This window comes from Aplysia californica, unplaced genomic scaffold (genome assembly GCF_000002075.1).
Source record: "Aplysia californica isolate F4 #8 unplaced genomic scaffold, AplCal3.0 scaffold00279, whole genome shotgun sequence".
Lineage (NCBI taxonomy): Eukaryota > Metazoa > Mollusca > Gastropoda > Aplysiida > Aplysiidae > Aplysia > Aplysia californica.
In genome coordinates this window covers 82,986-106,251 of record NW_004797549.1, presented here as the reverse complement: position 1 = coordinate 106,251, position 23,266 = coordinate 82,986, and the positions used below count along the sequence as shown (strand labels likewise).

The 23,266-nt window shown below is 39.0% G+C and overlaps 2 protein-coding genes across 2 annotated transcripts; one reads left to right on the top strand and one right to left on the bottom strand.

Annotated features, from left to right (window-relative positions):
• Positions 1–896: 896 nt before the first annotated feature.
• LOC101862119 (protein LKAAEAR1) lies at positions 897–12,223 on the bottom strand. The gene is made up of 7 exons (XM_005101346.3): positions 12,121–12,223; positions 9,271–9,390; positions 8,767–8,849; positions 6,407–6,478; positions 5,027–5,084; positions 2,963–3,085; positions 897–2,405 (listed from the first exon to the last, which is right to left on the bottom strand). Exons 1-7 carry the CDS (start codon positions 12,127–12,129, stop codon positions 2,343–2,345), a joined length of 528 nt encoding a protein of 175 aa, XP_005101403.1. The 5' UTR covers positions 12,130–12,223; the 3' UTR covers positions 897–2,342.
• A 637-nt stretch (positions 12,224–12,860) lies between these two features.
• Positions 12,861–22,840, top strand: LOC101861897 (receptor-binding cancer antigen expressed on SiSo cells). The gene is made up of 5 exons (XM_005101345.3): positions 12,861–13,230; positions 17,434–17,657; positions 19,608–19,859; positions 21,414–21,503; positions 22,624–22,840. The coding sequence occupies exons 2-5, from the start codon at positions 17,460–17,462 to the stop codon at positions 22,828–22,830; spliced, it is 747 nt and encodes a 248-aa protein (XP_005101402.2). The 5' UTR covers positions 12,861–13,230; positions 17,434–17,459; the 3' UTR covers positions 22,831–22,840.
• The last annotated feature ends 426 nt before the right edge of the window (positions 22,841–23,266 follow it).

The following is a 23,266-nucleotide window of genomic DNA, read 5'->3' as shown; positions in this document are numbered from 1 at the left end:
ATCCCTGTTATTACCGGGCCTGTTATATATGGTTTCCAAAGTATAATATATAGTCTTTATGGCCCCTAACCTCTACCCGCTGAACTTCTAAAGAACTTACTTTGTGAAGTCGGGCATTCAATGTATAACCTGTACATAGTACATGCCCAATTTTGTTGATTTTGTTTGAAATTATCAATGTGTTCTTCAATATACCAGAGGTGCCAACATGCCTTGAAAGTGCTCACATGGGGATTCAAAATATACAGATCATATCGTCTACTATATTTTGACTTGTATCTAGACTATTTTCTCTATAATTGGCTTGAAGTCGGACAGAAACCAAACAATTTCATAATCCTGATTTCCGAATCTATCTGGAAAATTGGCAGCTCCGAGCATACCGTACCTTTGATTTTGATGAAGTACAGCTGATCTCACTGAGCTCTAACCATAAAGTCTCCAATTACGTTGCAGGGGGGGTGTAAAACATTTGCAATCTTTTACATGATTATTTCTCTGTGTCTGCATTTGAGGGGGTGAGATGCAAAACCCACTAAGCGACATTCTGGAAAAAAAATCGAGATTTTTAAACTTATAAATGCACATTGTTACCCGCTATCAGATACACAAAGTGTTTTCGGACAAAACCCAACACATACTTCATAAAAGCCACCAAAAAATCTTCTTTTAACGCATGGCATATAGCAGCATTAAAAAAAGCTGATTTTTTCAAAAGTGCTAAAATAAATGTTGCGGGTTTTGCATCTCAGCCCCTCATTTGTATCGAAAATAATTAATTTAGTGTTGCAAAGGCCATAAGACTCCAACAAAAGCTAAATATTTCTCTCTGTTGGCTCACAAACCTTACACAAATAAACATTCATGTCATATAAGAAACACATAAAAGGGAAAGCTTGTGGATGTGAACTGATTTTTAATTACAACGAAGTGAAAAGTAGGTGTCAGTGATTTATAAAAAAATCTTTAAAAATATATATTTTATATACAAAATGGTTCACTCTCCCCTTCTTTCCCTTGTTGAGCTGATGAATCAATGATATAAATGAAAATATGTTTAACCTTTTGAGCGCTGACCTCCTGAGGTTACCGTGCCCCTCTGCCAGAGCTCCTGACATTCATATGATCATCAGAATCACATTCCATATCCCCCTCAGGGTGGTCCTTGTCAATACCAGCATCTAATTCAGAACGATCTTCAAAATTGTCAATGTCTTGTGTAGTAAACACTGTTTTTTGTACGTATTTTTTTCTCAGGCAGGCCTGGTTGGGGATGGGGGTCTTGCTCACCGATGCACCGGTGGCTAGGCATATGGTAAGTTTTACGGGTGTACCGGTGGCAAAGGCTCAAAGGGTTAAGTGATAAAAACCAACAGAAATAACTCAACTGCCTCTACTTTGAGGTACCAAATAGTGTCATGTCGACATTAAGTGACTCATAAACATACTTTTTTTCCACTCATAACGTCTCCAATCTGGAGACCATCGAGGGTTGTGTGATTGATCCCGGTCCAATTCTAGTGAGATTCGATTGAGACCATCAGGACGACGGGCTGGGACTGAGGTTGTTAACAACATGGCAAGCTTCCTGTGGTCTTCACTAGGGCTAGGCAGGTACCCCATATCACAATACTCCCCATATTGGTACAGGACCTGTGCGTGTACTCCTGGTACTACCATAGACGGTCTCATTTCTGGCACTAGGCCTTAGATATCGATACTGGGAAGGTACTAGTACCAAGCGTTCCTTTACTGGCACTAGGAAGGTGCCAACACCAAGCGTTAAGTAGTGGCGGTATTCAAGGTCCTGTGTCAGTAAAGTACTGCGGGTAATCAATGTTGCTGATACCACCCAGCACTAGTCTAGTCTGCACAGCCAGTCTCACAAATACACACAACAAAATTTGTGCTATGTTACTCAACCAATCACACATAATTATAAACAAAATACATGTACACACTACCAATTTCAAGTTTGTCTGTGTCTTCTTAGCCTATGTACACCCCTTAACCTGATAAAACTCAAAAGCCACCACACTGACTGACATCTTCTCCAGAAACAGGTACACATGACAAACTTTACCAGTTGCACAACTACCCTTTTGTCCATAACACTTGTTTACAAGACGAAACCTGTATATCCATATACTGGCATCTTAGCTAGAAATACAAGCACACAGAATAAACACTCAAAGGCCAGTACAATTGCATCTTCTTAGCCACTGACACATTGTTTACACAATACGAAACTAAGGACATTCATGCACTGATATCCTAGCTAACAAAAATATACATGTACACACAATAAACACTCTTGAGTCTGAGATCTGTACATGTACATCTTAGCTGGTGCGGTTTGTGATCAGTCCTTTAGCATCTTCAAGAAGGTCTTCCACTCGTTTTCTCTGTGGAGAAAAAAATTGGATAATCAACGTTAAGGAATAGCAAGCCACTTTTGTAATACAAAGATGTGTAGAGAGGATATTTACATTTTTGCCATTCAGTATGTGTAACAAAAAGAAAAGGTAAGAGGGCAGTGTGAATTACTAGTAATAATATAGACTGGTGAAACATCCAAGGGGTTAATTTTTAATAAAAGGTAAGAACCTTAATACATCTTCATCACGCAATGCTAGCATTTGGCCTACCTCGGTTATCATGGTACTTTATATTGTTTCTCTCAGTTCACAAGGTCAAAAATAGGTATTTGGCAATCGATTGGTACAGATGGAATGTGTAAATTTCAGTTGCAGAGATGGAACATATAAATTGCAGCAAGATGCACCTAACAGGCTGCAACTACAATACTGTTTATACATTGTCCTACAGGAGAAAAAAGAGGTATTTGGAATAAACTGGCCCACCCAAAAAATTATTGTGAAGTCATATGAGCCCTCAGGATGATACACGGCTATAACTAAGCACTTTAACTAACAACATAAACAAGAAATTTGAAACTCACATCAAATTTGTCTAGATTGTCTCCCTTGTCTTTCATCTCGAAGTAGGGTGGGACTAGGGCTTGAAGCCTCACAGCCTTCAGGGCTACAGGCTGACATGCTATCAGGTGAGAGATCTCTTGGGCCTGGGGAGAAGTAGGTGGAAATCTTTGAGTTGTTGCTTTTTAGATTTTTGATTGTACGGTCAACTTCATACCACCACCCTTTGGACAAGCATGAAGTTGGCGAAATAGCAGGGATGGCAATTTATTGAGGTTCCCCTAACTGCCCAACATCGAGGGAAATGATTACTCTGTCTGTTTTGAGTTTGAAAAGTGTCTTTTCATAGTTGATTTACATAACATATACATGAATTTTCAAAGCTGTCTTCTCTCTCTATTGGATATATTAATTGCTTCAAGTTTAGCCAGGAGCACTTGATCTTAGTACAGTTGTGAACTGTAACTTAGGAAGTCATTGGTCAGCTTGTGAGGACTAAGTTTATTCGAATCATCATCATCCGGTGCTTTGCCAACTGGCGTGGGAAATCCTGGACCGCCACTCCACTCTGTCTTGTGTTGCAGCAATGGTGTCTGTCATTCTTGCTGTTCCCAGCTATGTTGTCAACCTGTCCTGTATCTTTTCCCTCTGCCTGCCTCTGCCTCTCCTTCCCATCAAACTTGCCTGTTGTTACAATATTCTCCAGTTCTTATTTCCGCATTGTGCTTCCAATGAACTTTGTCGCTTTTGTATATTGTTCATAAGCTGTCGTCTACAATTTGCTTCAACCAAGACATCTTCATCTGTTTTTCTAGCTGCCCATGGGATACGCAGCATGTGTCTTATAAACCTCACCTCAATTGTCCTTTCCAGTTGTTTATTGATTGTCCATGCTTCGCACCCGTATAATAGGATTGGCTCAATGCAACTTTTCGGTACTCTTTTTCTTGTTTCCAGTGACAGATTGACATTTATAAGTATCTGTTTCATTTTGTGGAAGGTTGCTTTTGATTGACAAATGCGACATCTCCCATCTGATGATATAATGGTCTTCAAATATTTAAAATGTTGTACTTGCCTGAGGGTGGTACCATCGATTTTGATATTGTAGGTTGGGGTTGGAGTTTTCCTGCTTATCACCATTGTTTCAGTTTTCTTGATGTTCAGGCTTAGGCCCATGTTGTCACTCTCTTGTACGATGACGTTTAATAGATCCAGTAGGTGTTCTTTATCTTCTGTAAATTCGCTGATGTTGTTTTCTATTCTTATTGCAGTGGTTTGATCTCAGTACATATTTTCGATAATCCTTAAGTCCTTTATTCAAATAGAGAACTGAAAAAAGCAGGTCAACTGCTTGAGGTTAGTTCCTCTATTTTACTCTAAAACAAAACGCAATGTAGCTTGATGGGTTTTACTTTTTATTCTTCAGCCCATCCATGAATTTTGCATACAATTTTTAAACATCAAGTTTTTAAAATTGATTTGTTCCAAAGACTAAAATCAAAACAGGAAAAAAAAGGAACAAACTACGTACAAAATTTGAGTAATGCTTTCTTTAAAAAAATCACAACACAGCAAAAGCATATGTGAGGCGAGCTGACAAAATGAGTTACTTCTCACAACCCACAAACAGAGATATTGGCTAAAAATCGACGCTACATTGAAATTTATAGATTTTCTAATGATGACATATGCATAAAGTACAAAATGCCTTTTATTTGTTCATACTTATAAATTATAAAAACTTCCCCTATAGGCGTGACGTATCTATTTCCATAAGGATAACATCCAAGAAGTAACTCATTTTGTCAGCACACTTCACATATGAGGTATTTGGCAGATCCAAATGTATGTTGTAGATTCATTAGGAAATTTGTCATTTGTGGAGCATTTAGTAGTAAAATGTTAAAGTAGGAAACTTAGGATCCCATCGGTAGTTTTTCCATTATGTAAAATTTCTTTTACCATTTATAAAATGGGAATTTGTGCTAAATGGTACAAAACCCCTCACATGTTCCTCCAAACATTTTTACCCCACAAGAGTGAAACTGAGCACCTGCAGGTCAAGCTTCGTACATAATTCTTACCCTATTGGCCTGGTATCGCAGACGCATAATCCTCAGTCGATTCCGTGCCTCAGCAGCTCTGAAGAAAAATAGCGATTGTCATTTGAGTATTTATCCTATCTCATTTCATCTAAGCAAATATTGAATCAGCAGTAGTGACAGGAAGCCTACTGTTTTTTTGCTATAATTTCCTCGCAAATATCTCCACTTCTATAGCCAATAAGATTGATGGGTATTTTTTCTCATCAAAAGCGAAATAGATGATGAGCATTTAGATGATAGCAATGATTCCATTATATGCCCAAAAATTGACGAGCGTCTGATTCCATCATGTTGCGACACAAACGACATACAAAATCAAATAGTGAAGCAAGAAGAAATTTTTTTTAAACTTTAAGACAGAATTTAGGAGGAGCAACCAGAGATATAAGATCTTACATTAGAAGGCAAAAAACAATGAGTTATGATATAAAGAATAAAAAGATTTGGGCTTGGGTAACATTTAATGATTTTTGTAAGATTACAGTAAAGCTTCTCTAACAGCTTTTTAACTTTAAGGCTTTTCTTTTTTTTTTTTTGGTCCAGTGTCCTGATTTATTTTCGTTACGATACTTGTAGGTTACATAAAAGTGCGTTGACATGGTGCAAATTGTTATGTTTCAAGAAAAACAAAACAACAAAAAGGGGAATTATTTAGTCAGTGATGATGATGATGGTGATGATGAGAATGATGATGATGGTGACAATGATGATGTTCTAATGTTGGAAATGATGTGCATGTTAATATTAGTGTTAAGTGTATTCTATTTTTTGTTTGGTGCTTACTCTAGATCCCCCCAGGCTGTCCTGGGGGGCAAGACATAACCCTCATTCCCATCTTCTCACATAGAGTGACCAGAAATGAAGAAATAAGTCGTCATCTTCATCCCAAAAAATCACATGGGTGCCACCTCTAAGTGATGACATTGTTTGTGTGTTGAGTTGTTGCCCTATGTCTATGATTGCTATCATATTTCCAAAACAGTGAAAAGAGTATGGCCATAATAACCTTTGTAATATTTTTTCAAAGTTTTGTGAACTTATTCTCATAGTAATACAGCTTGGAAGCTGAATTTTCTCATATTTTCACTCACTTAGAATACCAGTATTATATAAGCTATGTTATCCATCTTTCACAATAATGTTGTCTTTTGGCAACTCTACAACAGCCCCAATTTTTTTTTTACCATTCATAAAGCAATGTGAAAAACGTTATTATGTTCTAATTAGCAAATAAGATGGCACAATACTAGAATCATTCTCCGGTTAAATCATTATAGCAGAGACAGTTCACAATGACAAGAGATGAACACTCTTACTACATTACTTACAACAGACATGATAGCATTAAGCTGTACTCACTTTAATTGTCCAATTAACTTGGCATGCTTGTCCCTCTCTTCTTCTTCCTCGTTCGACAATGGAACAAATTGTCTGAGAAAAGAGAACGATTTTTAAAAATATGAAATTGGGGCATGATATATATGAGAAAGTAGCTTTGAAATCTGTCAAAAGATATTGGCTTGTCAAAGGGTTGGTCAAAAGGGGAGAACTAGCCTTCTCTGTTCAGGCCCAGATTCCCGGACATTTGGCTCCGGCATTGAGGGCCGGGGTGGACGACCTTTTCTTGATAAGCTCGCCTTGAGACTGGTTCTTATCTTATCGATGTTTGGGATCAATGTGAAAAGCGGCGATTTAAAGCAAAAAGCGGCGATAGGCAGATGTTCTAATATTAATACGTATAGAGGTGATGGAACATTTTTGCAATACGCTTTTGCATGCCGATAGTGTAATAGTAAGGTGTGTAGTGTGTAGCCGTCTAGTCTGTCTGACCTCCTAGTCTCTTCATTGTTTCATTCAGTGCTCTTGGATGTGCACATTTTTTTCGTTTGGATGTATTTTCACTACACTCAATTCTAAGGATTAAATTTGTGCTTATATTATGTGTTTTAGTGTTCAGCCCAGATTCTAGTTTTCTTTCATCTTAAATGTTATATTGTTACTAATGCTACTGTGAAAAAGTTTTCAGCTGACGTCTCAGTTTCAGCGCAATAAACCGTGTGAGCAACATTTGAACATGGGAAGAAAGTGTAGGGGATGGGGCAGTAGAAGTGGTTATGCCAGCCAAAAGGGAGATAGCAAAACAACAATAATATAGGTTTCCTAAAGATTATGAAAAAAAGTACAGTGGATCAAAAGTGTTTCAAATAAATTAATCGTAGAAGAAGTCACAGATTATATATAATATATATATATAAGGGAGTTTGCTCTCTACACCTCCCCCTGATGTACCTTTGGCACAGGCTGGAAGATTTATGGTGCCCACAGAGCCTCCATCAATATTTCCAGAAGTACCACCATCATGTTGTGGCACACCAGCTCCAAAAAAGAGAGCAACTACAAAAAGTTCAGCTTCTTCTAGAGCTGCTGATATTGATGAAAGAGATGTCTTCAAGTTCGATTCATTCTATGAAACAATGGATATGACGCTGACAGCCTTCGGCAAAGATGCAAAGAGTAAAAATTATTATAATACATTTTTGTCTTGCTCAGCAGAACTCGAGATGGCCCTGTTTTTGCATTTTCCATGTATTTTACTGTTGTTTACCACACCCATGACCATGTGAAAGAGATTTCATTTAAAGCTTCACAAATTGAAGCACATCAGGCATCCAGGCTTCACTAGAGATGTTGTCACGTGCTTGAGTCAGTTAGCCTAGATGAAATTTTGCACTTTGTGTGTACCTGAAAGACATTGTTGGCCTACACTACTACTACTACTTGTTGGGTTGAGTTTTAAAAAAAATGTTTTTTAAAGGAAACCACTGAAAAACTGGGCAGAAATTGATTAGTGGCGATTTTGAGGGACTTTCCAGTGATATTCCATCTTGATATATATTGTTATCGTAAGCTGATGCGGCAGGCAAATATTTTCATGAAAAGTTTAGTGGAGCAAATGAAGGACAGGCGAAGAAAAAAATAGCAAAGTACCTTTTTTTCCGAGGTAATAGATTGTGTTCAGTTACATGCTTAGTATATATATACGTAAGTGTGTGTGTGTGAGTGTGTGTGTGTGTGTGTGTGTGTGTGTGTGTGTGTGTGTGTGTGTGCGCGTGTCAAATTAATTTTCTTTCATATTTGTTGAAACATGTAGAATGAGAACGATGTTGCAAGTGAAGAACAAAAGTTACCCCACTAGTGTGCCACGGTCTTCTTTTGCGGTAAAATGCAAACGTAATTCATTTTCATGTTGACCAATTGATACACTCTGTCACCGGTGTGATCTTCCTTTCTTGTAAGAGCCGATAAACTCTCACAAAAAAGCAGCAACAACAAAAATACATTGAATTTAAGTAAGGTTCGTTGTAGGCCAGTCTAGTGAGTACAGTGCGAGAATGCTCCATCACCCGCACCAGCACACTAGTCTATCGCCGCTTTTCACACTGACCCTCCGCGAACGTGTTCGGCCTCCAATGCTGAGGCCAGTCGTGCGGGATGTGAGGCCTGAAACTGAGAAAGCCTAGGGAGAAGGTCAAACTAAATGGCTGTTTTTACAGCAATTCATTAGTTTTTTTTCAAAATGGCAACATTAGCCGTACGGATAGCTCAGTGGTTGGTTAAGGAAGAATTTAAAAAAAAAAAATTAGATAATTTCTATTTCACTCCCCCCCCCCAATATTTGTAGTATGAAAATGTCAAGAACAATGTTAAAGAAAACTTACTTTTCATATTGCTTCTTTTGGTCAATAAGCCTCTTCATTGAGGCCTGGCGCGCATCAGTCACTTCTTTAGATGGCTCCTCATACTGAAATAAAGTTGAATAGGAGATGAAACAAAGGGTACTGTTCACAAAAATCAAGTAAACCGAGAGAACAACTAAAAATTAGCCAATCTGTGATAAAGAAAAACAGTACAAGCGCATTTATTATTTTTTCATAAAAAATAAATATTCAATGATACAAGCTTTCACCATATCCCAGATAAGATATAATAAGATGTAATATATATAATATATACGATTATATGATAGCGAGATAAACAGCAAATTGCAATAGAAAGACCAATTGTTCACTTGGAAAATGTGAAAGAAACTGAAGTTTTCACATAAGAATAAGAAATAGGCAGAAAAGAAACCTTATGCTCTTCCCCTTACATACCTTACAGGGCCATGAGAAAATGATTTATATGGAACAATATTTCAAATCAGACAGATGTTATTGACTTACCGCTAAGTATCTGCTCCTTTGCTGAGGAGCAAGTTTTTTCAGTTCTGCTGGCGAAATTTTCTTTCTGTTCGTAAACCGCAAGCCCTCTTCATCCCCATTTTTGACGGGGGGAAGTTTTTTCTGTGATTTACAAGGAGAAGTTATACATCACACAGGCATCTAAGAATCTTTTTAAAAAAAAAAAATATATATAAAAAAGGCAGTTCAACACATAAAAGAACTTCAATTTTTTCTTTAGTTGACAAACAGACTGTGATGTGGAACTCTTCCCTCCAACACAAGGAGTAGTAATACTAAACTACATGGGGACTCTCAGGGTCTAGAGGTGTTTGGTTCAACTTTCATCCAACAGCTCCCAGGTTCGAATCCTGACAAAGATGAAAACATTTTCTACTCTGAAATTTTCTCCTTTCTTCTCCTTTAATCCTGATCTCCAGTCACCTGCTTTCATCCCAACATTCTTAAAAGAATGTGGCTGCCTGATGGCAAGGCCGAGTCCCATAGGAGGTCGGAAAAACAGTCATATACGAAAATATCAGTTGCACTGCAGGTTGAAGAACCAGCAGTTGACTACCCCTGAGATCTAGTGGGAAGCACAAAGAAGAACATTTAAGATACCAAACCATATGCACCATATCATGACTGCAACACCTTCTCAATACGAAAGCTAGCGATGCACTCCAATCATATCTCTCATTCGTTGTCTTATCTATAAGGTGGTATGTTAATTGTCACAGAGTGACGCTGTGACAACTAACGTGGTGATAATAGCGACAGAACAAACACGGAGCTCATTGCATTGATGATTAATAAACATCATCTACTATCTATAATATTAGTCTACCTTTTCCGCTTCGCTTCCCAGCGTCCTGGTTATCTAGTCTCCGCCTGACAAAATGGATCCGAAGGCTTTCTAGAGCAGGCATTCGAATCTTACGATGAATTTGAATTTGCGAAATTTAAAGATGAAAATTTTGTTGCCTTTAGGAAAAAAATCATCTGAAACAGTTAAGAAGGCAAACTTAAAGAGTGTTGCATAAATCCACAAAGACTTTCTGTACAGTAGAGTTGACTTTGTCTGTACACATTATGGACAGCCCAAATATCGAGGCAACAAAAATATTACAACAAAACATCAGCAGTACAGAGCTCCTCTTGGGGACAAAATGAGAATGTGCATGCTTCATCACTACATGAAAAAACCCCCCAAAGCAACAAGATATAATTATGGGAACAATTTGTTGGTCAGTCGAGAAGAGGACAACAACAACAAAAAAAACCCCCCAGAAAAAGAAAAAAAAACCAACCTCCAGGACCAGGATCAAACCCACGCTAAAAAAATAATGGTTTGACTTCAAGCGCAGACGCGCTGTCACTTCAGCCATCAGAACTTCCAATTATAACGAAGTGCAGATTAAGCTTAATATTTTACACACGGTGACACGGCGTTTTATTTAGCACTGGCACTAATCGCAACGCGGCGTTGCAAATAGGCACTTCCTATTAAAATGGTGAGAATACCGCCAGGTGTTGTGTGTGTGTGTGTGTGTGTGTGTGTGTGTGTGTGTGTGTGTGTGTGTGTGTGTGTGTGTGTGTGTGTGTGTGTGTGTGTGTGTGTGTGTGTGTGTGTGAGTTTGTTTTTCTTTTTTCTTTATAAATTCTTTTTTTGTCCCAGCGTCACTCTGTCACAATTAACATTACCATATATATTATACTAGCAGGGCCCCCTTTCTATGAAAGGAATGATCGGTGCATTAATATTAACTAAAAGTCCTTGGCCTACTGTATTAATTTACACTCTACTGGAATGGAGCAATAAAAAAGCGATGGTGGGCATAAAAACGAAAGGAAACAGTCGAATTTAGCACCAAGTAAAAAAAAGAAAACATGAGGCTTTATCTATACGGGTCGCATACTTAAAATAGTCCTCAGTATTGCGCGACAATGTGCGATAGTATCGAACTGAAGTACGACTTGAAATAAACAAACCTTGCGGATTTTCTAAAATTACAGAGACAGAAGCGTCAGCCTACAAAAGTGATTGGCGAAATAAAGAAATTTAGCTGTTTGCAGCAAAACTGTCTCAAAACGGAAAAAACGAAGGGCGTCATGATCTGGAGAATATTTCAAAGAATCTTTTGGCGAAAACCGAATGTCGATCGATTCCGCCATTAAAAAGCCTTTTGAATAGCAAAATTTTGCCACCACAAATAGATAATAGATTACTATAATATAGCTTCTAGATCTAGATCAAGAGGCCTACTAATTTAACAAGGGCTATTATTATTTAAATGTTGGACGATGTTGTAGTTCGTTAAAGTCCAAAGCTGAACGACAGGACCCTGAATTGCCAGGTAAGAAAATAATCGATGAGGAGAAAATCAAAATTCAAACAAAGGTGGCCCTTTTTTGGCAGTTCCCACCCTCAATTATTATTCTCCGGTTTGGGCCCCAAGAGTCAAGAGAAGGGGAGTTTCAAGGGGGTAGGCCCCCCTCACCTAATTTTGTGAGATTCTCAGGGGTGCAGGGGGGTTCATGATGCCGATGCCCCCCTGACTTTTACCATAATTTGATGTTTTGCAGCTTAGGTTGCATCAGTTGCATCCCTGTTCTTTGTGTTGCCTATTTGGTCATCAAGACTTCCAGATTTCTTCTCTGGGTGTAAACAAATGGGCGGTGGACGTTAACGAACAGAACTACAATACAATATTACCAAATTGTGATTTTAAAAGAAAAATACAAAATGCTCTTCAAACGGCTCATCAACCAAAATATTTTACAATGCTAAACTGCAGAGAGTTATAACCCCGGCAGGCATATAAACAAAAGAATTAAAGCTCTGAAACTCACATTGCTCATTTTAAAGAAACTGGCAGTGATTGTTGTTTCCTCGACGAACTAACCTGCCATCTTTTTCTTACGTCTTCCGGTCGCCCAGCAACCAGTAAACTAGGTCTTTGATTTCCGGAAGTTACACTTTTACTGTTATAGTACCGATTAATTATGGTCCTATAAATTGCTGTTTTATGTTAATATACATGTAGATCTAATAATTTATGTTTTACTGATAGACCTCCAAAATTGTTCTATCCTAGAATAAGTGCGAGGTAAAAAGTAGTTATTTTCTTTTTCTATACGATTCTTCAATCCTGTGGTTAACATGTAATATGCGTAGATCTGTTTTGATCATTTTACTTCAGCCGGCGGCGCTTTCCCCACTTTTGGAAAAAAGAAAAAAAAATTGGAAACGTAAGTTCAACAGACCAGAAGCAGATCGTGTTATGACAGAGACACAAATGGTCTGAAAGGAGTTGTACATCCCTTCAACCCCCCCCCAGTGTCACAGAAAAAAGAAAGGAAACGGTATTATTTTTTTACCATGCTTTTCAAATAGCATACCGATCTATCGTTGGTAATTACGTCTATAGGTCTATACACTTGATTCCCCCCCCCCCCTTCCCCGTTACTTTTGGGCATTTTCTATCCCTATACATGTACAAGTACTTATAATTCGCCATCGTCACTAAACTATGTCTATGGGTTGTTTTTCCCTGCGCTTCTCTGACTTTTCATGTTGTTACTCTCAGAACATAATGGGATCATTAAATTGTGGGAAATTAATACACATTTCATGTTTTCTTCAAAGTTGGCTACAAGCCTGGTCTCGCGATAATAAAAAAAAGTATTATTTCTTTTGTAATAATTGCATTGCTGAAACCAAAGATTGTGAACTTGTAAAGAATAAGCAGTCAAAAATACTCGATAAACTCTTCGAATAAATATCGATAATGTTTACTTCTGTACTTCCATTTTCCACACGAATAAGTAGACGAGACCGACACTGGTCCGCTGTCACATCCTGCGATTATAACTTCTGAGTGGCATATAGATCTAGATCTATATGAAACATGATGACAGAAGTTTTATAAACTGCATATTGTACAGTATAAACAACTGAAGGTGAATACTAGGGCCTCGGGTCGTAAGGGTTAAATTTTAAGTTGTAAACAGTGCGTGCTTGGGCTTGGATCATTCTGACTGACGCTGAATTCATGTTCTGACACTGACAATCTCATCTCATCAATCTGTCAAATTGATTCATAATTGTTAAATTATTCTTTATTTTCATCTTCAAGCAGTCTAGATCTAGATTCTAGATCTAGGTCTACTGGTCTAGGCACTCTTCGGGAGAAGTGGTCCTGGCCTAACTCCATTACTTCTTAGACATTTTACACACACGGCCACCTCTATTCTCACCCCTCGGGTGAGAATAGCGCAGGCGAGTCTTTTGGCTATTCTCACCCGGTGGGTGTTCACCGTTATAGCCTAGGCCAACCACTGAAGCGTTCACCCTGAACCACAGAATTCTACACTCTGATAACAGAACTATAGAATTCTGTGCTGTGAACAAACGTTCTAGATTTAGATATAGGCCACCTCTATTCTCACCCTGGGTGAGAATAGCGCAGGCGAGTCTTTTGGCTATTCTCACCCGGTGGGCGTTCACCGTTATAGCCTAGGCCAACCAGTGAAGCGTTCACCCTGAACCACAGAATTCTACACTGTGATAACAGAATTATAGAATTCTGTGATGTGAACAAACGTTCTAGATCTATTTAGGCCTACTAGATCTAGAATCTAGATATATATCTAGATCTACTGTTAATGTTAGCCTAAAAGCGTGCAATTTTGTCTGTAGGCAGTGGAGAGAGAAAGAGAGAGAGGAGTAGCGCGAGAACTTCCGGGCAAAACAAAATGGCGACCCGCGTAGTTCGGCTCGATTCGGAAAGTTAAATAGCCGTAGCATCTCTGTAGACTACCAAATTAATTTAGTTTTCTTGTTTAAAATCTTTTTTAAAACTTTGTTTTGGTCAATTTGATCGTCCACACCGATAGACAGTATTCAGAAAGAGACAAAGAGAGAGAGAGAGGGGAGGAGTAGATCTTGCGAGAACTTCCGGGCAATACAAAATGGCGACCCGCGTAGTTCGGCTCGATTCGAAAAGTGAAATAGCCGTAGCATCTTTGGAGACGATCAAATTAGCTTACTTTTGTGCTATAACGTAATTTTTTCTTGGCTTTTATCAATTTGATCATCCACACCGACAGACAGTATTCCAAAATGAGGAAAAACAGGTCTTGTTTCACACCGGGTGAGAATAGCCTACGCTGGCAAGTCTCACCCGGGGTGAGAGGTAGATCGTATTTCTATTCTCACCCCGGAATTTATCAAGGGGGGAGTGGGGAAATTCTGTTAAGGCAGGTATCCATCTAGCACAGGTTTCCGTTTTTAAGGCTGGTTTGACTGTACAGACACTAGCACACCCACAAACGTAATGTAAAAATCTAAAAGGGAAACGGCGCAGGAGCGACGGAGAACGTGCTCCTTTGGCGACGCTTTCTCCAGAATCGTTGCTGAGGGCTGGTGAGATGGGTAGCAGTAGCCCTGGTGGAGAGAAAAATGGCCCTGAGACAGGGTGAATGGACTTCAGATCCGGTACCAATTGCTCCAGGACTGCCCCAAGGATCTCCCCTCTCTCCTGTGCTTTTCAATGTGTACACTGCACAAGTAACGATGCATCAGAAAGAATCTGGACGTGTCCTGAGCTTTGCAGATGACATAATGGCATACGAGCACGGAGATGACAGACTTCAGATGGCAAGGAACATGGAGAAAAGACTTCACTCAGTTGTAAAATGGTGCGACCAAAATGAAGCAGTCATCAATCCTTCAAAGGCGCAGGTACTTTGGTGTTCCCTCAACAACAGGATTGTCCAAGACATAACTCCACCAATCACTTGCTACTATGAGATTATCGACAGACAGTCAGAGCTGAAGTATCTGGGAATCGTCTTCGACAGGTCGTTATCCTTCAACAAGCATGTGAATCATGTGGTAACAAAGGCCAAACGAGGTGTTGGTGCAATCAAGATCATGGCAGCAGCTCTGATTCCGCAAACAGTGCTCTTCCTGATGTTGCAGCTGGTCATCCTGTCTGTCATTGATTACGGATTGGGCTGTCTCACGCTGTCCGACACACAGATCGCAAAGCTGGATAGAGTGCAGAATGAGGCAATGAGAGCAGTGCTGGGCTGCACCAAGGACACTCCAATATTGTGCATGCGCTACTTGCTAGGTTTAAGTGGCATCAGAGTACGCCATAGGATAGCTCAGGCAAAGATGTATCTCAATGTAAAGGGCAAGAAGGATCATCCACTTCACAAAGCACTTCATGACAACAGGAGAGTCAGAATCAAGAGAGGAAAATCTTGGATGGCGGAAGCAGAGGATTCCCTGAGAATAATCTGTGTACCTGAGAGTCTACCACCAGGCGAAGAATGGGAGCAGGTGGCCGGAGAATACAGGGACCTCACCAAGGTCAAAATAAGCATGGGCAGAGACAGAAGAAATGTTGCGGCTGCCATCAACGAGAGCAATATCAACGAGATTGTTGACACAAACTCAAAAGCAGGGGATCCTATAATTTATACAGATGGTTCAGTGAAAAGAGATAGCCAGAGAAGTGGATGGGGATTTGTTGCATTCGCCAACAAAAAAATCATACACAGTGCATCTGGAGCCTGCAGCAGGACTACATCAAGTATGCGAATGGAAATTGAAGCCATCACGAAAGCACTTGATTGGATGACCCAAGATCGCCCCCACACAACCCATGCTGTTCTTATCACTGAATCCATGTGTACCCTCAGAAGGATCGAAAAAGGTTTCCTGAGAACGGAATGGATTCAAGCTATCGAACCAACGCCTATACGATCGCTCACATGGATTTTCTGCCCTGGCCATGCCGGTGTTAGGGGAAATGAAAAAGCCGACAGATTGGCTGGTGTGGCCACCTTAGTTGACAATACGGTTCAACTAGATAGGGTCGAGATCCTGAAATGTCTTTCTCGCCAACTGATTGAGGAGGAAGATAGGGAGGCAGAGGCCAGTACTGCCGTGGAGAGGATGATGCTTTTGGGAATAAAAAAAAGGAGGCGGAAAATCTGGCATCCTTGCAGGAAAGAACAGAAGAACGTTCAACCAGATGTGCACTGGCACAATCAGTAGAAGGACCCTCGGCAACATTTTGGAGAGAGCAACGGAGCATCAATGGACATGTCCGGAGTGCAGGGATGTTGCTTCCTGAAACAAGAACAAGAACAAGAAACGTAATGTACACACCATACAGCCCAAATGGAGTGCCACACTACCCATCTTTTAATCACACCCTTCTACCCAGCACTCAGCTTCACGTAATATAACTAGTTTCAACGAAGTTCTTGGGCCTTTTGTACACTACAGGTAATGATCGATGATGCATCTCAATACCAGCTGTGTGTGTATCATGTTGTGCAGGTACAAGCTTCGCCGGCTCATTTAGCATGATATTCTTGATGATGATGGGTGTGTTATTTTCCATACACACAGGCCGATTTGAATTCAAGACAATTGGGAGGAAATATTAATTTGATCAATTTTTTTTTTTAGATCCGCTGTTTGACATGTCCATTGGTGTTTGAGGAAAACAGTTTCCAATGCTAAAAAGTATATATTTGTTTAGTTGGGGAATAGCATACATATTGTACGAGCTATCCATGATTTTGAGTGTGAGTGTTCATGTTATCTGTGCCAGGCAGCATCAATAGAAAAGGAATTGCAGAGATGGCTTAAATATCCATTGACAAGATCGGGTAGAATTTATACCCATAAAGGATGTGAACAACAAAGTATTGGGACTGAGCAAGCTTTCCCATTCAATGCCTCGGCTCTGGGTTGCTTTGTTTTATCAGTTATTGAGTCCAGAAATATATTGTCCAATAGTCTATTTATAATATGATACAATATATTTAATATAATATATCATATCATATCATATCATATCATATCATATAATAATATAATATGAGCTCAAAGCTTCCAAAGGATGTCACTCTCGTTATTCAAAAGTTTCTCAAAGCTGGAATAGTGATGAAACAAAACAGAAATTTTTGTCACTGAGGGATAATTTACTGGATGGTGGATTCATTATGGAGACATGAGATAAGTTTATAGGTTTTTAGCACAGTCATGGGGTTGAATGTTGCCCATAAATCCATTGTCCCATCTATTATTTGATAGAAATTTTTTTAAAAAAATCTTTTTTTATACTTTCCCTTTGACAGGAGCAAAAAGAAAGCTATTAGCAGTCATGTTACAAGTTGTGTGGAATGTCTTCAAGTCGGTGTACAGTCTTCTTTGTTCTGTATTCCGACCTTTTCGCCGATTGGTATGTCGGCGTCGGAGGTCATCTGAATCTGATGGATCGGAACTGACGTCCATTGGGACTGGTGACTTGAGGATTGACACACCGTCCTCTTATGGACAAGTGAATGCAGAAGAGGAGGAGGTAAGTAAACTGAAAGTATAGATTATAATGTATTCATTCATTATCATCGTTGTCATTATCTTCAACATCATCATCAGCCTTTCTCACCCCATACCAGAGTACAGGCCACCTACAAGAGCTCTTCATGCACTTTTGTCCTGGTCTATGATCTCCTACTCGCGACCTCAGTGCTTTCCTGTGGTATTTCCATTTTTTAAACTGTGAAAATGTGACTTTTCCTTAAGCTCACTCTTTGTTATGAACTGTTTTCACTGTTATGAAAAATGGAGATATGGCATGAAAGCACTGAAGTCCCAAACTCTGTCCCGCTGTATCACATCTCGTTTAGGTTGAAATGTAAGTCCCTTCTTCACATACTTTCAGGCCTCGTTTGTTTTTTTAAAGAATAAATTGTGAGCCAGTGTGGTGGAATCAGGCTCTCGTCAAAATTATCAAAGTGCAGAAACTTGCATTTTTCACAGGTTTGTGAATTTTTATCAAATTTTTGTTTTTTGGCTCAACACCTTTCATGCCCATTAAAGAACTAGTTTCTGTGTGGATTTTTCTGAAAAACGTTGATTAAAAGTACAAAAAATGTAAATTTTCTGTTACCACCAACTTGTAAGCTAAGGAAATAACTAATCTTTGGCGGCCATTTTCTCACTAATTGTACCTGTGAAAACAGGCAACTCCACCTCCTTCATTCGCAACTATCTCCACTTGTATTCAAGATAAATGGATATTTTTTTCATCCAAATAAAGACAAGTGAACAAGCTACAAGATGATACCAATAATTCTACATGCCCAAATATTGACGAGAGCCTGATTCCACCACGATGCCTCACAATTTATCCCCATTAAAGAAGGCTCAGTATAATCCTTAGTCAATGAAATTGGGTTGTGCTAATTTCTGACATTTTGCTCATCAGTCACCCATCCTCTGTCTACTCTCTGCTGCCTTCCCACAAGTGCATGTGATTTTTTTTCCACACAAAAACTTATTTTTAAAAAGTATGTAATCTTCCTTGCCATACTATCTATTTATATTTTGTGTTTGGTGTCATCTTGTTTTTACGTTCAAGTGGAATACCTATGTTTTCGTAGTGCTATATCTAATGATTTTGAATGCTAACACTTTTTCAGAAGTGTATTCCTACTTGAAAAATCATTAGCTCTTTTTGAAATCTCTCAACTCTTAAATATTTTTTTTTGTTGGACTATGACAGAGGCAACTTAGACTCTTCGACATGGTGTACTTTTTATGTTTAGTTGAGTTATCAAACATCTATCATCCTTATCTCTCCCCCTTTGTTTTTGTGTTTGTTACTCTCTTGTTACTGTACACTTCTAGTCTTCGGCACTTATATGTCCATGTTGTGTTTCAAGTGTGGTAAAACTCTTACTAAAGAAAACTAAGCAGTGCCTCTGGATTAAAATTCACTTAAATTGATGCTTTTTTCCTTTCTACCTTTCATTTTTCTTTGTTCATTTCTCTTTTTTTTTCCCTACAAACACATTAATAGTAATAGTAAAGCAGATAATTTCTGAAGTGCCCACTCCATACAATGCCGCTATAGGTGACCTTCAAAGTAACATAAAATACAAGTGAATGAACATGCATTATATGAATGCTCTTAAATAGATTACCACGAACACATAAGCAGCTATTCATACTATCAGAGAACAATCAACGACGAATATGCATATCACATTATAATCATAAGAGTACAATGAAAAAGATGGACTAATTATCAAAATGGCTTTTCATAATTAATGGTTGGATGGTGGGTGTTCTCGTGCGGTTTGCTTTCTCTTTCCTGTCAAACATCTATCGTCCTTATCTGGCCTTCTTCTTTTTAAAAAAAAAATTTTTTTCTTGTAACACCTATAATCATGTTGCAAGTTCCATAAAATGGTTACTAAAACAAATTTCATAACTGGAGTATATCTTTTCTTTCCTTCACGGTCAGCTTGAGATGGAGGCGTGGGACTCATGGAATGAACCTCCTGTAGGTGGCGGCCCTGAGCCACCACAGGCAGGATTTTACCCTGGTCCTGGCCCTGCTCAAAGTCAGGGTGCCAATGGAGCGGTGGCACGGCCAGGTGTGCCCAGCTCCAGCATTCAGAACTACTACTACAACCAGAAAATGTCACAACCAGAGCCCGAACCAGAGCCCAATTTCTTTCAAGACATGACGCCTGATGTGAAAAAGCAGCCTAAAGTAATAAGTCAACTGTTGCATCTAGTGCTTGACTTTATTGTCCTTCTCGATATTTTTTTGTCACTGGCACCTCTGTCATTTTGTCCATTTCTTGCTAGCTGCACTGTTAAATGTCAAGTTTGTTTTCCATGTTTCTTTCTCCTTTTTATCTGTCCCCGTAGAATTATTCAAATTTAGATGGCGGAATTATGAAAAAAAAAAAAAAGCAAAATTATGAAAAAATTATGCAAGTTACCATATCACCATTCACGACATGTTTTGCTCTTTTCAACAAGAATTTTCATGATGTACAGAAAAATTGAAAACAGAACATATCAGTATCAGTAATTTGTTGTGTATTTGGAAAGAAAAAAAAAACAACCAAAAAAATATGATCTCTGTAACTTTCAGCTGCAGATTTCTCTATAGTGGAAAGAAAAATGTAAAAAAAAAAAGGACTTCTGGACCTCTGATGCTGGCACATTACTAAAACCAGGGACACCTGTCAAACACGAAACATAAGCAGACATGAGAACAACAACTTTTGATGGATTGAAAAATTGAACATGCCCAGGAACAAAATCCCAACCCATAACCAAGATCTTCTAACAAGGGAAATATCAACTTGTCACTTAAATGAGACTTATTACGGTGATTACTTCCCTTAAGTCAAATGGCGAGGTGTTAATTAATTGTTTTGTGAAAAACTGGAAAAAAAACGTGAAAAAACGCGGGGAATCCAAAATTATGCAAGTGTTGCAGAATTGCGCTTTAAAAAAAACGCGGCCGCGCCGCAACGCACAATCGCATAATCCAACGGGGCCGGTTTTATTATAGTCTTCCTCAACTTCCTGTATAGCTTATTGATAGCAGTGTGCTACACAACATCCCATCCTCCCCTCGCTTCTGGTGCCTGTCAGTGGGGGCATAGAACATTTCTAAGCGTTACGAGTCAGCCCAAACTGTTTTCTTTGTTGCTTTTATATGATATTGCTCAGAGCCTGTGTACTTTATTCGGGGTTGAGCGCTATGTAAATGTCATTTATTATTTATTATATTGGAAGTGTGACTTGATTGAAAAGCAATACACTACAACATGTTTTTTGAGAAGATTTATGATGATGGCACTTCATGAAAAATGATCCTATTTCTTTTCTTTTTGTTTATTATTGCTGTCCATTTGACTAGTTTTTCCAAAACATGAAAAGAGAATTATCATATTTTAAACATCCTTTCGTATGGCTCATGGAAGTATAAAGTGCAGGACAATGTTGACATAATACTTAGTAAATGAAAGAGGAAGTGGCAGAACCAGAATGGTACTGAATGAACACCGGAATGATCAGCAGATGGACTCTTGAGGTGGATATTGGGCGGGGAGCACGTATGGCCATGCCTGGAGCGCTATGATGTTGTTCCCATGATCAAGTAATCAAGTAGATGAAAGAGTCTGGAGTATGTCCTTTTAAAGCCTTTAGAGATGCTGGTTACACTGTCTTCACAGCTCATTAACATTCATTTACTTCAAATCAGATTCAGGCACTGTTAATTTTTTAATTTTTTTTCTCTCTGCAGATTTTGATACGCAAGAAGGAATCCCCTCCTCCGAGCACAACAGGGTCACTGATGAACAGAATGACTGTCATGTCTGATGTGCCTGCCCTTGTAAGTGACGGTTTGTTCTCGCAGTTTGGGGTGTTGGCCTAAATTTGTTGCTATTAAAGTTATAATGATGGTTTGTAGTGTTTTTATATATCTCTTTTGCTTGAAAGCTTATTGTAGTTCCAATGTAGGTATTTTGCGGGTGCTCTAGTGTGGCTTAATATTCTTTCCTTCTTTCTGATCAAATAACTACCATCCTTTTTGTGTTTATTACTCTCTTGTAACATCTCTGACCTTCTGCTCATATATGTTGGGGGAGCGTGGTGAAATCAGGCACTTGTCAAAATAATGAAATTAGAGAAATCGGCATTTTCCCGCTGGTTTTGGGTTTAATGTCCTTTGTTGTTGCACTGGGAACTAATCCTATGACGGTTAGGTAACAAATGTTATGCAAGAACCCCTAGACTTGCTGTAATCGTGAATGAAAATTATTTCTACACGCTGTTGTGAATTCTCATGTGTGACTACTAGAAATTAAGAAAAGATACTTTTTGATATGATACTGGTTGACTATTGTTTGTGTGTGTCTTATCTTACCTTATCTTGTCTTATCTTATCTTATCTGATCTTGTCTTATCTTATCTCACCTTACCTTATCTTATCCAATATTGTCCTATCTTGTCTTATCTTATCCTCTCTTATTTTTTACAAACTCATTCCCCCCATGGCAGTGCTACTGACTGAAGTGTCTTTTGGCTATTCCCAAAGGGGATATTAAGATGTTCTTATGCACAGTAGAATTGTAAATGGGCTGATTCATCAATGTCATGCTCATACTGTGCAGGAACAACATAGGCGGAACTGCTGATTTTTCTTTCCTCATCCTTATTACTGTAATTTTTCCTCTATTTCTTTTTTTATGTTTGTCACTCTCTTGAACTGCTATTTCCGGAGTGCCTTGACAGTCAAAGCAGACTTTGTGCTGTTGAGGCCAGAGAGGTGAGCAGAGTAAGCTTGATTCCCTTTTTGGACTTCGCTGTTGACATCTACCCCTTTGCCGTCGCTCATATGACCTTATGGAGTTGCGAGCGCCGTAAAACCATAGTAAAACAAACAAACAAACTCAAGGATTAAATGCTATGATGTGGCTATGACATTTTTTTATCTCCTGTTGTTCCACCAGACCTCAGAGCTGGGCGAGTGGGAGGACGGGACCAACGCGTGGGACACTGGGGAGGCCCTGGAGGATCTCACCTGGCAGGCAGAGGAGGCCATCAAAGAGAAGAAGAAGAAGGAGAGGATGGAGAGACAGCTGGAGCAGCAGAGGAGGAAGCAGAAGAAAGAGGAGATGAGAGGGATGAAGAACAGCGGGGTATTCAAACTTTCTTGACGAGTATGGACGAAATTGTTGATGGGTGGGCCTTCAGCTTTTGGATTGTACATGGGTTGGGTTTTTTTCACTCTTATTGTCAGTTACATTTATTTTCATTATTATTGTTTCAGTTTCAAATGGGTGCACAAGGATACATGGCTTTCTTTATGTTTATCTAGGAGATGCTGTGAATCTGCGAGCTCTAGTTTCTTTAGACTTTGTGTGTGTGATGATGTCTGTCGGCTGACTGGGCTATTGGTTCATACCATCGTGGGCTCGCATGCTTTTTTTTTCAAGGAGATTATAACATTGACTCATTGATTATATATTTATGCGGGTATTTGGAGGGTTCTGCCACTGGTAAGCTATTCTTCTGTATTCTCAGTCTATTGTTTCTGTCTTTCAATCTTGTTTTTTTCCTAGTGCTAAAGAAGCATTATTGTGTCAAGTTATT

Coding starts and splice junctions, on each gene's coding strand:
- LOC101862119 (XM_005101346.3), bottom strand. Junction 8,850..9,270: donor AAAGGAGCAGATACTTAGCG/GTAAGTCAATAA, acceptor ACTTTATTTCAG/TATGAGGAGCCATCTAAAGA. Junction 5,085..6,406: donor AAGTTAATTGGACAATTAAA/GTGAGTACAGCT, acceptor ATTTTTCTTCAG/AGCTGCTGAGGCACGGAATC.
- LOC101861897 (XM_005101345.3), top strand. CDS start 17,460: ATGTTACAAGTTGTGTGGAATGTCTTCAAGTCGGTGTACAGTCTTCTT. Junction 17,658..19,607: donor TGAATGCAGAAGAGGAGGAG/GTAAGTAAACTG, acceptor CTTCACGGTCAG/CTTGAGATGGAGGCGTGGGA. Junction 21,504..22,623: donor TGTCTGATGTGCCTGCCCTT/GTAAGTGACGGT, acceptor TTGTTCCACCAG/ACCTCAGAGCTGGGCGAGTG.